Source organism: Xiphophorus maculatus, chromosome 23, assembly GCF_002775205.1.
Source record: "Xiphophorus maculatus strain JP 163 A chromosome 23, X_maculatus-5.0-male, whole genome shotgun sequence".
In the NCBI taxonomy this organism is placed as follows: Eukaryota; Metazoa; Chordata; class Actinopteri; order Cyprinodontiformes; family Poeciliidae; genus Xiphophorus; species Xiphophorus maculatus.
In genome coordinates this window covers 14,516,990-14,532,835 of record NC_036465.1, presented here as the reverse complement: position 1 = coordinate 14,532,835, position 15,846 = coordinate 14,516,990, and the positions used below count along the sequence as shown (strand labels likewise).

Genomic DNA, 15,846 nt, shown 5'->3' with positions numbered 1-15,846 from the left:
CTGTCAACAGATCCGTCCACCAGAACTACGCATCTCTGCAGCTGGTACAGAGATAATGTGTGGCAAAAGTCAAAGGCTATTTACAACTTTTGCAAGGTACTGAATGTATGCAACAATATTTGCTTTCTTTATTATCAAAGCCCCTTTTTCAGGATATTTTTACCATCTTGAGCTTTGTGCAGCACAACACACCTGATATTCAAAGTGCTTAAAGCATAACAACATGTTTTTCTCTGCACCTTGACTGAACATTTCAGACTTTTTGTAAACATTCTGCACAAAAAAGCAGAGTTTAGTAACCTCCTCTTCAGTATGTGGACTATTCCCTCCCACGCCATGACCTGGCATACGAGAGCAGCCTGCAGAAGAAGCATTGCTCAGATGAAAGTTAAACAAGCCTAAGGATGATGGATCAGTTTGCACTTAAAGGTCAGATGAAGCAAGTGTGTGGAGCTGACATGTAAATAGGCGATGCAAGGCAAAGAGGGAAAAACTCCTGCAGCAGATGATTATTTCCTGCTGGATTCCTGTAAATGTGGGAGAATTTAGCACTTGTGGAAAATTACTGAAAAGCTGAATATGTACTGCTGGCTAAATGGAAACATTTTTTTTCTTTTTTCCATTTGTGTTATTGCTCCTCTGACATGTTACAGTTGACTTGTGATATACGTCCAGCTGTGATTGCAAAGTTTCAGTGAAGTAAATGCTGGTCTTCCTGTTTTGCTCAGGCGCTCCCACAACAAAAGATCCTCCCACTGACACACGAAAACCACTTGACCCCAACTAACTTCAACGAACACTGAAAGGTTGCAACCTTAAACGTTACGTAAACGGCTCTCTCTCTCTGTCTCTCTTTCCTTCCGAGGCTTCCCGTTATGTGACACCTTACATTCAGGCTAGTAATAAATAAGTCTTTGTGTGCATTGTAGGCCCCTGAAAGGCTTGTGTCACGGATGTGGGTGGCAGCCTAGATGGAATCTGGGTACATATGAGAAGAAATAGTGTTAAGTAAGAGAAAAATAGTCAACCTTCCCTTTTTCTCATCAGCCTGGCTGCATTTGACTATGTTTTGTCCAGAAACATCGACATGCTTCATGTAGGACTACTGTTTCGCTTAATCCCAGATTGTCGACACAACAAAGAGTGCAAACATAACGATGAATCCCTGAGTCATTCGTTTCCATGACACCATACTGGAAAGAATGCAGAAAGGGCATTTAATGTTGCTAGCATTAGTTGTCCCTAATGGTGGTGGGATGGCACGAAGGGACGGAGAGAGAGAGTCTTGTCAGATCCAACCAGTCTAAACCGCTCCTTGCTGGAGAGCAAAGCAGACAGAAGGGAGGTCATGGACAGGATGCATCTTGTTATTTTCGCTCATTTGACTTGGCTGGTGCCTCCCACTCTCTTTCAGTCTCGTCTCTTTCTCTGTCAAACAGCCAGAAACAATCACAGACTATCTGAAACTTGGCCGATATGTTCAGATTTTCCTTCACAACATATTGTTTCCCAGAAAGAGTAAAGCAGAGCCAGACTGAACAGGCCTACCTGTCGACAAATATTTTCTCATCTTCGCCCTTCCCAAACTCCCCTTCTATTTTATTTTAGTTGCTCTCTTTTCTTTCTTTGCCAGTGGCCTTTCCAGGAGTGCAGAAACCCAGTGCATGTACAACAAATCTTGGAAATTTTACAGGAAACTCTATTCATCAAACCCAGAGTTTGATGGTTCATGGAGATCTGCAAGCCAATTTTAATGCAGGGCATGAATACTCCAACCCTAACTCACATTGTCAGCTACATTTTATTCAGCGTCTGCCAAGTTCCAGTATATTTTAACTGGGAAATGAGCTTTCTTGAATAATAAAAAAATAATTTATTGCCAGCTTTATGAAACAAACCCATTGCACCACAGAGCATGCAGGTTGCCCAACATGCTCTCCAGTTTCCCAGCTTCACACCTGGATGAGGTGTACAGCTTGTTTACCTTTCTTTCTCGATTTATCAGCGTTGCACAGTTTAATGAAACTTTTTCCCAGAATTTCTCTGGGTGTTGTTGGAGCCACACGTCACATGTGAGACGTTTCAACATAAATCCTGTTTACCTCTACTTTCAAAACATCCACTGTATACAACTGTTTATTCCACAGAGAGAAATATAAGGAGAACCCTTGTACCCATTTAACTTTGTGATGCATAACTCAATTCAAGATGGGCTGCTTGGCCAAAATTATGTTCCCCCTCTTATTACCAAACTCATTACCGTTTTAGGCATTGCACGACAGGAAGAGTCTTGTTTAGGAAAGTCAGGTCTCCCTAAATTGCATCTCCACCCCAAGAACCTAAAGCTGTTTACTAACACTAACATTTCATCAGTGCTGGAAAACTGCAGTCGTCCTGTAACTTTAAAAGCAGAATGTGGGATTGGGGTCTTATGTGGCAACTTTTGAGTCCTGATAAAAAATCCAAGAGCTGCTGAAGCTCTGAGAAGTTGTTCTTTTTTCTAAGAAATGAGATGCTGCATCTGCAGAGACGCCCCAATGTTATAGGAAGCCTCAAGAGGAATATAATTTGGAGGGTGAATTGAGCCCACCAATGAGTTCAGCTCTACTGACATTTATCCCTTTTAAATTGTCCATGTTTAATTGTGCATTTTGTATTAATGCAAGTGGTTTAGTAGCATTTACTGTATTGTGTTTTACTGTCACAACTATCAGCAAAACATCACTCTTTGAAAGCTTGTGTGCAGTTATAAGAAGGGTTTTAAATCCTAAATCTAAATACTGCTGGTGACATGAATACTTTTCAGTTTTTTCATTAGGTCAACACATGACATAAACTTGTGCTTGTTCTAAATAAGAATGAAAACAGGAACATAGGACTATAACTTTCTGATTTATTTGTAACTAGCTATTGTGTACATGACGTTGTTTTTAGCTCAGATTCAAGCAGGATAAATTATTAACCTGGCTTCAAATTATGACTATGAACACATGAATTTAAACTTATAAAGGTTTTTCTCAGGATCTACACTATAAGTGAAATTGTCAATTGGTCTTGTGTGAATTGGAGTTTTCTTTGTAGCTCCAAGGCCAGCATGAGGCCCTGAGAAGCTGCAAAGTTTACTAATATGCTGGGTCAATATTGCTTTAGTATATCTCATTACTAGGTCATCCTCCAGGTTGATGTATGTTTCTCTGAGCCATTATTATCTTTTTCTTAATGAAGCTGCCCACGTTTTTCTTGTCTTTCATGTAGTTAATCTAAACATAGCCACAGTTCTTCTGTATTTGCTTTGCACCTCTCTCTCTCGCTCTCTCCCTTTGTGTCTGTGCATGTGTACACTGAGAGTACATCATGTACCCAAAACTGCATGTGAATAAAACCCAGGGAGAATAAGATAGGCTAATGATAGTCCTGGCTCAGACCTGCTCCACAAAAGCACCGTCTGGGTGCATTGTGTGGAGCTGGCTACTGTGGTTAAACAGAAACGAAAGTGATGCAGTGTGAGATGAAAACACTTGGGATTATGAAACAGGCGTCTAACAGAAAGAAAAACAGTTGGAGCAACATCAGAATTAATTTCAAATAAAGTCTGAGAATGCCAGTCTTTTAACAACAAAAAGGTATAATTATCTTAGGATTTTGAAACATATTTTTGTTGGAAAATATTTCCTATGTTAAGTTAACTAGGGGCACAAAGAGTTTAAGCTTTTCAAGCAACATACTTATCATATACTTGCTGAAGTGTTCAATGCTCATCAATAGTCATTTGTTTCCATTGTCTCTACGTTTCACCTCCTCTTTAAGTTAACAAATAGTAGCCAGGAAGGTCAGAACACCACAACTAACACAAAGTCAGAAAACAAGTGGGATACGCCTGTTGATGAAAGCAGAATATGGTGAACATTGCAGAGTCCTGCATCAGCTTCCACTAAGGCTACTATAAAGACATCATGTAACAACATGCTTTATAAACTCAAACTTGAACTTTTTGTCGGGATTTTGTATCCATACAGCACAAAATAGTTTGTTACATGGAAAAATTATGTATCATTTTTAAAGTCTTAGACGGTTTTATTAATTTATTCATTAATACTTATTTTTTTCAAACAATTTGAAATCTACGTATTTTAAACATTTAATCTGAAACCCCAACAGAAAATTCAGTCCAACAAGACTCTTAATTTATTCTCAGTAATGAAGACAAAGGAACACACCAGACACGGCTGTCCACCAACACTGACAGACTGTGCAAAAAGAACATGAAGGAGAATTGCTTGATTAGTCACCTATTAGTCATGCGATACTTGATGAAAGAGTGGCAGAAAGAATCAAAGCCATTTCTGAAGGAAGAATGTTACAAGCATGTAGGGCACGGGAAGCATGTGTGAAAAGGTGCTCTGCTCAGAAGAGGCCAATGTTAAACAATTTAGCTCACATACAAAATGTTCCAGCAGGAAAATGACCTAAAACATACAACTAGAGACAAGGTGGAATGGAACACTTGTTAGATTTTTAAATCTAAATCTGGATTTTTTGAAATCCTTTATCTTTCCGCTTCACAGTTATGTACTACTTTATGTTGGTGAGGTTTGTGGTTGTAATGTGTCAAAATCTGCAAAGACTCGTGTTGTGTGAATATTTTTGCGGAATCTTACGAGGCTACCCCTTGTGCCTTATCACTTTCCAAACTAAATACAGTAAAACATCTAAATAGATAGAGGCAGGATGACTACACTGACTATTTGAGTTAGGCTGCATGCAAAGAAGAGTGTGCTCTCTTATTATCTAATTAGGCGCCACAGCCATGGTCCAGAAAGATAAGACAGGGAGCACCAGTCACAGCTGCTCCACCCCACCACATCACCGCCTCCTCTGCACACTTGCATACGCCGAGAAACTGCCAACTGGAACTCAGAGAGATGTGGAGTAGAACAAAACTCAAGGAGAAAGAAAAGGCAATGTGGCAATAATGAGCGCAAGATCCTGAAGGACTTCCTCACATTTTTTAAACCACAAATATATAGTTTCAAAGGGTACATTTATAAAATCATCACATTCTCTTTAGGTTCTGGACAATTGTTATGTTTTACAACAACATTCTATCTTAAGCAGTATTAAGAGAACATCCTTGGGGCTTCTTTTACACAATCAGTCCAGTAACTCATGAGAATTTCCAGCATACATTACAAAAAGCTGTTTCATAACAATTAAAATTGCCTGTCATTTTTTTTCTTCTTACATGATCCTGTGGCCATTTTATCATTGGCAATATAGAATAGCAAGTAAAAGAGTCTTAAATCTTGCTCAAAATAGTTGTTTCATTATGAAACACAGAGAAATACTATGAAAAAAACATATATATTTTAACAATTTTTTTCTTTGTCATTCTCAAGAACAAGGGTGAAAATTATGGGGGGTTTTAGCCAAGCAAGAATTATTTTTTTGCATTATAGGCATGGGAGGACTAAAATATCTTGCACACATGCATCCTTCTATCCCTGCATATGCTAACATGCAGCACACAGATTCTTATTTCAGGTAAATATCTAGTATTTTGTGAAGTAGGGAACGTTTTGTGAGCCTTTATAGCATTGGCAGTGAGCAGGAAACATACTTTTGGGAGCCAAAGGGGAATCCTGCTCCTCAGATAACAAAGCAAAATACCAGCGAGTTAGCCTGAGTGCTCAGGAACAATGTCGCATTTTTGACATACTGGTAGCCCAATTTCCTTTGTACTGCAATCTGATATCTTGTTCTCCTTAATGCCTCCCTTTATGTTTGGGCTTGGTTGGTTGTGTCTGCTCAGGCAAGGGGAGCTGACCAGGTCATTCTGGTTACCTCCTGTAACACCCATCTTGAATTGTAATGGCCAAAGTTGAGTTTGAATGCATTTAATTTTAATGGTTTGGAAGAGCTCATGATCAGCTCCCTGTCATAATTCTTAGTTGCTTCTCTGCACAATCTGATCTTGAGGATGTGACTTCAACAACTAACACGTGTCACTCACAGATTTTTAATCCTCCTTTGGTACATACAGTATCTACGCTTGGGACAAAAGAGCTTAGATGGATTCTGTTGTTGTGTTGTGCTAATAATGCTTTGGGTCACCTCTGTATAATGAAGGAGTATTCAGGAGTGTTCCTGTGCTTTTAAAATGCCTCATGTCAGTTCAATGCAAAAACTGAAACGACCAATAACAGACCAGTTTCCAAGTTTATTCCTACCATTTGGCCAATATTTGACAGAAAATCTGCCATGTGTATTTGGACCACTTAAATATGGTTATTTTGTAATAAACCCTGGCTGTTTCATGGACAGAGAATACGCAAACAGATTTTTATTTTTATTAAAAAGATTTTAATATTTTTTCAGCAAATGAGCTTCGTCCAAGTCTTTCATTTGAAAATGCATACTTATGTTTTCGCATTCCACAGATTTAACCTATGTTTTTTCTCTGTGCTTATACTGTATTCCCATGACAGTCTGACATAGCGCTTGGAGATTCATCATGCATTTTTTGCTCAAACTTATTTTGGTTTTATTAGGGGTCCTAATCTGTCAAAAGTCAGCTGGTGCAAATGGGGATCTGAGCCAAAATGAACTTGAATAAATTGTAATACAAACCTTTGAGATACCAATGTACGATTATGTTAAAATATAGGTGAAAAGTTATTGCCATAACTCATTTAAGAAAATCTTGTAAGGAAATTTTGCAATTTTTGGGGTGTGTCCAGCACCTATTGACTGAATAACCTGTGTTCCTTTGGTGACAAGAAGGTAGTGAGTCTGCAATTACACCATACTATTATTATGGCTGTGCAGAAGAAAAATGTGTTCAGTGATATTGAGACAAATAATCTAAACAAAGTTCACGGAGAAAAGGAACAGCTCTCTGCAATATATCTAATATTTGTAATGTTGCTAAGAGCAACTGAGTACAAAGTGGCAACAGTGTTGTTTAAGAAAGAGTTGTACGGCCCAGATTGCATGAACTTGTGGTTCAGGGTGTGTCTGTACATTTTATACATTGAGACACACACCCCCGCACGCCCACACACACACATTCATTTCTGTCTGCACAACAAGATCATAATATTGGTTTCCATTGTCTGTGTTTGTGCAGGTTTAGGAAGTAAAATGTATGCATTCTTCATGTTTTGTCTTTGGTCTAATAACCATTTTCTCACAGACAGTAGACCTAGTGTCTGAGGCCCTTGACAGTCTGACGCAGTTATAAACTGGAACACCAACTATGTGAAGGTGGTTCCAAGAATCGTCTGGCAATGCACCAAGAACATTCCCATGCTGTTCACAAAGTCACAGCACAACAAGGCAATAAAAGCCCAATTAAAAATAAATTGTTTTGCATTCATTTTTAACCAGGTCCTCCAGTGAACAAAATGGCATAGTATGTGTTTCAAAGACAAACAAATACATGCTAAATTGTTAAAGTAGTCTTTTATGCTGGAAAGTGATCCCTGACCACCTCTTGTTATTGTAGAGGAAACTCTGGAAAGCGAGAAGAAAAAACTTTTCATGAAGACTTCCTCTCTCTTTGGCACTCTGTTTGATTTATACCACAAACATCAGCACTCTGCCTATATCTTACCTCAGCTCACTATCAACAGTACCCTATTTTTAGTTAGTCCGGACTATGCTTTGTCTTCTTTCCAGCCTCCTGTCTGACAGCCTGACTCTTACTGAAGCTTCAACTCTCCATCCTGGCATTGCTCCTCATGGCCTTTATTTGTCAGAGACATGAATCTATTACATCCCCCCCCCGACATTTTTGGCCTTATTGCCCTCTGCAACTGTGTTTCAAACACAGATGCTCCAACAGCTCAGACTTTTCTTCAACAAGCACAAAAAATAAAGTGTAATAAAAAGAGAAACTGACCAGAGTGTGCCTGCACTTTGTTCTAGGCATCAACTCAAAAGCCAGGTGTCATTAAAGACTCCATTTTAGGCTTTAATGCCTCGGTCCAGAGTGTGACTAAATCTGCTTTTTATTGGCTGAAGGTGCCTTTTATTCTAAGCCAATACCCAATGCATGAAATGGAACTAGCTGTGTGCCATGTAGGACCAGGAAAAGAGCAGATTTTTATTTTTTTATGGATTCTGTATCCTGGGGGATAGAGACATTTCACAGGCTGTCGAAGAGAAGGCCATCAGACATCTGCACTTTACATCACTTGATGCATTTAAGGAGGTGTGAGTTAAAAATTGAGGCTATGTGACCTCATGTGAGCATTTGAAATGAAACGGATAGTTATGTCAATTCAAAAGGAGCAGAATTTATGTACAAACGCACATGTTGTGAGGTAATGGGGGTATTTTAAAATACCTCAGGTATTATTTTACATGTTTTTCTTATTACTATTTAAATCAATAATAAGATTGTATGCATTTAGGGAATTTCTGCCATTTCATGGGTCTACTGAAAAGAGAAGTGGTGGTAATTTTATTAAGACCAAGGTTTCAAATAATAATTTTGTATGTAATTTTATACTTTCTGAGAAGAATATAAATATATAATTCTTCAAGAAAAATTTTCTTTTAAGAAAATGTTTACATGTGATAATTAGGAATGAAAATTTATGATAATTTGGGCCAAAATTGTTATCCTATAATATTGCTTTTTTTTTCTCAGTAATTGTTATTTACCTATATTATACATACAGTATTTACTTACATGGAAACAACGTGGATTTTGATACTGTCACCAGTGTTACTTATCTCAGATAATAATGCAAAGGAAAACTTTAAAAAAAAATTTGCTAACTTATTGAACATAATCTATTTTCTAGTTGTATTTCTCTTATTTGGTGTATTATTATTGCTTATATCCTAAAGAAATGAGTAATAAAAATGTAAAATCAATTTGACTTAATAATTCATAAGTATTTGGATCCTTTTATTCATCCACCCACTAATCATTATAATACAGTTAATTTTTTAATTAGACCTTTGTGAAACACACTTTTCATCTTTGCTATACAAGTAATAAATTGTCTTTGTGGTTTGTTTTTCTTAAGAAAGCTCAGATCAAGATATGTAATTAGGAAACTTTTATTGCTTATGATGATGTTTTGCCTCTAATGTGGGCAGCGCAGGGATAGCTAATAACAGTTTTCTGGGAACAGCATTTCATCTTCCAGATTACGCATTGTGCCATGTCTTTGCAGGATTTAAGATTGCATCGTTCTTGCACAAGAATGTCTTTGTAACATTGGAAAAGGGATTTGATTTTTAAATGTTATAGGTGGCGCAATGATTTTGTTCTGATCTCTGTGCTTGTTTCACCACGCAATCCATTTGGTCTGTTAAACCGCATGCCAGAAAATACATTTTACATCTTTACATTTTATATGGTAAGGATTTGGAAAGTGAACTCCAGACTGTTTTGAGTTGTTCCACATTAATATGATCTGCATAGAAAGGCACTTAAGAGATGGTGGTTCATTCTGAGATGTTAACACAGAAACAAATCTCAAAGAATGGCACGTAAAGCAGCCAAACTGCACAAAGCATGGGTGAAACTGAGTGCACATTGAGGCCTGCTTTGGTTTTCCATACGTCTGTTTCACCATTCATGCAAATCATGCCTCTTTAAAACTGAGGAGCTGTAGTCAGTTCAAGTTTCACTGATAAGAGGCACATTTTCAGGTGTGACTTGTGTATAAATTAACTAAATTGGTCACTGTCTGGGCACACCTTGGATTAAGAAGGAATTTACAGCGTCTCCTGTATATTTATACTGATGTTAAAGCAATAAGGAAGTCTTGTTGGCGGAAGATTTTATCAAAATTTCACCAGAGATTAGATGCACTGTAATTTCAGAATGTCACAGATTGTTCCAAGTGAACTGATATGAATTATTTGCCTCCTTTATTTGCACACCTGATAAAGATGTATTAGAAAACCTTGGAATAAAGGAATATTTACTGAAAATAGCACAATCTCACTTGGAAAGATTTGCGCTCTCTAAGCTCTGGAAATTGTTTTTAACTTCCTCTTCACCACGCATGTGGCAAGATTAGTTGATGTTCTCATCCAGGCTTGCTTATTACAGTTGTTCCAGTTGTTTTATGCTTTTTAATTATTTCACCTATTGTAGAAATGGGCAAGTTTAAGCAAGTAAGCGCTCCGTGTAGTCATTCTTATATTGGAGAAGATCAACACACAACTGCCTGATGGGAATGGCATGTTCTCTTTTATTTCCATTTTTTTTAATAGATGCTAGGAGAAATGAGTGTTTGTGTTGCTTTTTTCTCTATTTGTAAGGGCTTCAGTGATTAGAAAAACATCTTAGCATAGCTTCAATTATATATATTTATAGATGCTTTTGTCATGTTTGTTTTTATAGTTACAGTTCTATAGGTGCCACTAATTGTGAGGCCGCCGATTTTAATTCTAAACAATAATCTCTTTGTGTTTCTTAAACACAGAACAAAATGTATTCAAATTAAAGGCTGAATTCTAATTTATTTATTCATCTGATAGTATGCTACAGCATTAAAGTGTTTTAACTGTGTTTTGCATTAACTGTCAAGAAATGTGGACAGGAATGCAAGCACTTTAGAAAGGCACCATTAAAGATAAACAAATTTAGATCTTCACATTAAAACTTTTGGGTAGTCTATACAGTGTTTGAACCAAGACTTTGTGAAAGGGATTATGAAAAATCCTGATCATGTCTTTACTCCTCTGTGAGACGGTCAGATGATGATGTTTCCTGACCACACCCAGCAATAAATTCAAGATAAACTGGCCAACAATTTTCCATACAATAGGGTTTTGATTTTGCTGTAAACAAAACAGAAACTAAGGAAAGTGACTGTCTGTGTCCCACTTCTGCTGTTTTCTTCAAAAAATTTAAACAGTGTTAGTGTCTGTAATTTCTAATACTCTCTTAAAGAATTATTAGCCATTTATCACAATTTTCCCAATGGAGCTGGAAAATTAAGTCTGCAGGCAAGATCTGGGAGATTAAGGTTTAATCTCATCTTTACGTGAATTATGCAACATTTGCCTGCGCTGTTTTAACAGCTCATTGTTATTTCAAACCCATCTCTACCGAACATTCTCACACATAGCTGAGGCGTTCACTCCTTAAAGTGATTAAGTTTCAGACAGGAACATGAAATTCTTCATACCTTTTCATTGCATAATTTGTTTGTTGCAGATATTTGCCCTACTGTTTGTAATTGCTGTGTGAAGGGAGCAAATTCCTGTACAAAGAGTTCATGGGGAGGATTTTATGAGGTCTTTGACACACTGTGTTGCTGTTTCGGAAGTTTTCACTCCTTTGTGTTTTGACTGTTATTTGGCTCTTTTCATAAACATAAAGTCTCATGATCAGTCATTGTACGGTATGTGTTCACAACTCTTCAAGTTTGTCACATGATGGCACTTTTGAGACTGAAAATGAGACAAAAGTGGCCCAGCATTGCAGTCACCTGTAGTCGCCTCTAGCTAAATGATTAATATCGTTTGGTTCATTTCTGTTGAATCACAAATCCTGGCCCAATCTGAACTTTTTGGCTTTGCCTCAAACAACAATCACGCCAATAAGTCCTCCTAGAAACTTCCTGTAAGTGTTGTTTCATTTATAATAGAAGATTCTCTGACTGCTGCAACTATGGTGTTTTCATGCAAATGCAAACCTTATCCAGGGTGTGCTAAAGAATAACTATAATTATCACTATTGACTTCATCAGCAGGACTCCAAAAGAAACAGTAATAGCAATACTTGTGCAGCCCAATCAGGTGAAGACTGCAATAAATGGCTTTACGTCCTCTGCATGGTCTGTACTCATGCAAAGTAGATCATGAGCCAAAGAGATTAGAACAGCCATACAGTACAGGAAAACAAAGGCTGGTTAAAGTTTAACTAGTATGGATCATCTGCATTATTATAGCTCTTATCCAAAGAACATAACTGATATGGTAATGCCTCCAAACAACTGAAAAATTTAACAGTAACTATATTTTCCAGAGTGACACCTAAATGTTTAATCAACACAAACAATTGTATAGATGTTTTTTATCCAAATAGTCAGCACATACAAAATGGGGGTTTGTTTGACTTCTTAATATGATGAAAAGATGGCAGTGAATTTACATTTATGATCTTTTATTTTGCTTTTGTATTTTCAAACAAATACAACTAATGTATTTATAATGTTTATTGTCATGGTAATTATATGTAATAACTGAGGAACAGCAATAACATATCAGACTCTCTGATAACAATGAAACAGTGACGGTAAATGTTAAAGAAAATACAAGATTATGTGAAAGTAAGTATTTATGAAGAGAAAACAAAAGCTGAGATAAATATCAAGAATGTCCTCAAGATTACCTGTAAAAATAAATCAATAAAAATATGTCTTTCATTGGTCAACAATCGACCTTGATGTTTTTGTTTCGCATATTGTTTATAAATGTTGTTAAATGGGATTTTATTTTCCTGAATATGTATTGATTTTCCTCTCTAAAATTAGATCAGCCTGACCTTTACCCAGGAAATTAAACAACACTGAAAACTGCAGTTTGTTAGAAAAAAACAGAAGCAGCATTTCATTTATTGTTGCAGCAAATCAAACTTTAAATCACTATGACTTAATAGGTTCTGGTCCCTCTCAAAAGTTCAGTTATGAGGTTTAAAAATATGTTATAAAAAAGACCTAAGAGGGAGATGAGACACTTTCAACTGAAAGTGTCAAACCATAAAATAATTCTTTTAATAAATTTATGGGAAGAAATTGCTTTCCAACAATGAACTTTACTGAACTTTAATGAACTTTTTTACCCAGATTGGTCCAACAAAGGGATTTATTTTCGAGGTAATGCAACGAATAGTCATTGCATGTAAAGTCAGGAAGTTCAAAAATAAAATCACAGTTCACAAAGTAAAAACCCAGATTTGTCAGAGTTGCGCACGTTTGACTGCACATGTCAGTACATGCAAGAATTTGAGAAGGTGTGCAAGTGTTTTGAAATGATTTAGTTTAAAAGTTGGATCTTTTCGCCTTGCTGTTTTAGATATCAGATCAAATCTGGAAACAGTCTGAATAACTCAAAATAAGATCGTTTTCATTGATAATTTTATGCACACTTCAACAGGTGATAAGGCAAACTTCTTCATAAATATTCTTCAAGAACCATAGAGAATCATTTTCAGTTCAAATCAAAATTTGGTATTGTGAGAACAGAACTTCTAGATTCAGTCGCTGACTTATTAGTTAAGTACGTCTTAATCAAATCAGAATATTAAACGTACCTGTGAAAGAAGAGTAGAATGGACAACATAGTCTGGTCGATGTTGCTGCTGCAGATGCCCTCATTGAGGAGAAAGCAGGGGTCCCTCACCACTGACTCCAGGGAGTCCTGCCTCATGATGTTGTTCAGCTTGTCTGTGTTCAGGTTCTGGTACACCAGCTGGCTGCGGAGCTGGCGAAAGTGGTTCACACTGGGGCTGGTGGGACTTGGTGGCAGGGCCCCCGCAGTGCCATGGCTTCGAGTCGGACTGCTGGACTGGGAGTCATCACACCCGTTGGCCAGGTCCAGGCAGCAGCTGCAGCAGTCCAGGCCTATGGGCGAGCGGCAGTCTTCATCTGACATCTTCGTGTGAGAAAAGGGAGCAGGTGCAGGAATGACAGAGACTGATGTGAGGACTTAGTGGAAGAAGTTCAGGGACAGTCTAGTGTGTCATCCTGTCCCCACGCCTGGGCCAGTGAGGCTAAAACGTCAGGTTGAGCTCCTCCTGAGAAGTCGCCACGCACTCTGCCTGTTTCTGTCAATGAGTCTCCCCTCCTGTGGCTGTCCTGTGTTACAGCTTTTTTGTTCCGAGCCGACGTTGCTGCACTGTTTTGCTACAGTGGCAGGAAAATAGAGTTCTATGCAAACATTCTCTCGCCCCGATTCAGCGGGAGTCCTCTTGTAAGCAAAACCCAGAAGCTGCTTGCTGCTTATCACTGTTTTCCCTGAACTTTTTTTTTTTTTTTTTTTTTTTGTTGGCGTGCCTAGAGACACGGAGGAGGGAGCAAAAGAGGAGGGAAGGACACGCAGAGGGAGTGGAAAGACCTGTGATTGGTAAAAGGCATCACTGTTTGCAGAAACTGGTCCCTCCTTCTTTCTCTTTCAGATGGCCAGAGTGAGTACAGGAGACAGAGAGGGAGGGGACCTTGCTGAGCATGCTTCAAACATGTGCAGCTGTCTAAGCTCCACCTTACCCTGCTGACAGCCCAAGGAGTGGCCGAGAGAGAAAGTTTGCAGCAACTCTAAACTGTGATAAGATGTGCTAAGTTGTGAAAATAAAAGCACACAAGGGTTGCCTCAGCTAAAGTTGGCACATTTAATTGAAAAGGCCTGCTTCTTGTTATGACTTTACACAGTTTAGGGCCTTGCAAAAAAAATTCCCCATTGCATTTTCTCCTATTTTGTCAAGTTGCAGTCACTCAAATAAATGCCTTTAGAGCACAAAGTGTGATCTAAACAATTCCTTTGTAGATCTCATTGTATTTTTAGGGTTATTGTGCCGCTGGAAGGAAAACCTCTGACCTCAATCTTAGATTTTTTGCAGCATTCCATCAATCTTCCAGTCAACTGTGACCAGCTTCCAGTTTCCTACTTTAAATAAACATCTCCACAATATGCCACCTCCACATTTCACAGTAGAGATGCTGAGATCATGTCACATAGAGAATTTTGCAGGAAGGCCAAAAAGTTCAGTTTTAGTCTCATCTGACCACTAAATGTTGAAAAAGTTCAAGACTACAGAGTTTTAAATTGAGCATCTAAACAAGTTGGAGCATTTATTTTGTATTTCATGGTAACCGATTGTCTTCATCTGCATGATTTCAAGGCAGAATCTGACATTAATGAGCTTGTTTGCCAAAATAGATTTAGTGTGTATGTCCTTTTCTTGAGAGCAGGAGACTCTGTTTTCTCAACTTGCACACAGCCATAATCTTATCAGGCCCCCACTGTGTTTGATAGCAGTTTTGTCGATTTTCATATCTCTTTTAAAACTGTGCAACTGTGTGTGTCGTGTTCATGCCCTGCAGAAACATGCTTCACAAGCTTTAGTACAAACCAGCACAGTGTCATCACAACCGCGCTGATGCTCCGGGATGATGGCACTGCTGACCTCGGCCGCTGACCAACGAGTGTACTGCATGCTGTCAACAGATGGATGGTCACGCAAGAACACGGCAACAAGATAATTGTACTCTGAAGCGTCAGGCAGTTTCTGCTGCAGAAAAAATATATCACAGCACATATTGTAGGGGAGCAGGGGGATCAATTTAGCAGAGAAAATGACTGACTATTGCTTTATTGAGTGTGTAATGATGTCCTCAGGCAGCAAGGCTGCTACAGTTTGGTTGGGTGAGAGCAGAATGGCAGTCTAATCTGGGTGTAGGCTGCCATCTAGTGGAAAATAGGAAGCATTGAGGAATTGCTTTAAAATTATTTCACAACAGTTCCAGCAAAAGTTTATTTCTGCTTCTAGTCTTTCTAGTCTAGCTGCAGGTTGAATGATTCTGTGTGGTACCTCAGATTTAGCTAAACAGCTCAACTATGTAGATATTATTGTATGCAGCTTCACAGCTTTTGGATGTTTTCATGTAAATGATTCTGCCATTTGTAGAAGGAGATTTCAGTTTCATGCCTGTTTTTTCACCAGAATACACTTCATACTTCTTCATTTTACACATAATTTGAATTAGCAGAAGCTGCTAAGCCAAAAATGCATGGAATGACATTGGAAAATATTTTTTGTTAATTGCCGCAGTATGGGATCACTTTCATAAATTGTATAATACTTTACCACTGAAA

The 15,846-nt window shown here is 38.0% G+C and overlaps 1 protein-coding gene across 2 annotated transcripts in view; it reads right to left on the bottom strand.

The window, feature by feature from the left end:
• The window catches only part of LOC102222015 (TSC22 domain family protein 3-like), a 42,356-nt gene extending 28,342 nt beyond the window's left edge, over nucleotides 1-14,014 (bottom strand). The window contains exon 1 of one of the 2 annotated variants that reach the window (XM_023328535.1): nucleotides 13,289-14,014. In XM_023328535.1, coding sequence (XP_023184303.1) covers nucleotides 13,289-13,629 — 341 coding nt within the window. In that variant the 5' untranslated portion in view covers nucleotides 13,630-14,014. The remainder of the gene's footprint in view (nucleotides 1-13,288) is intronic. The other variant, XM_023328534.1, reaches the window with a different exon arrangement.
• Between the last annotated feature and the right edge of the window lie 1,832 nt (nucleotides 14,015-15,846).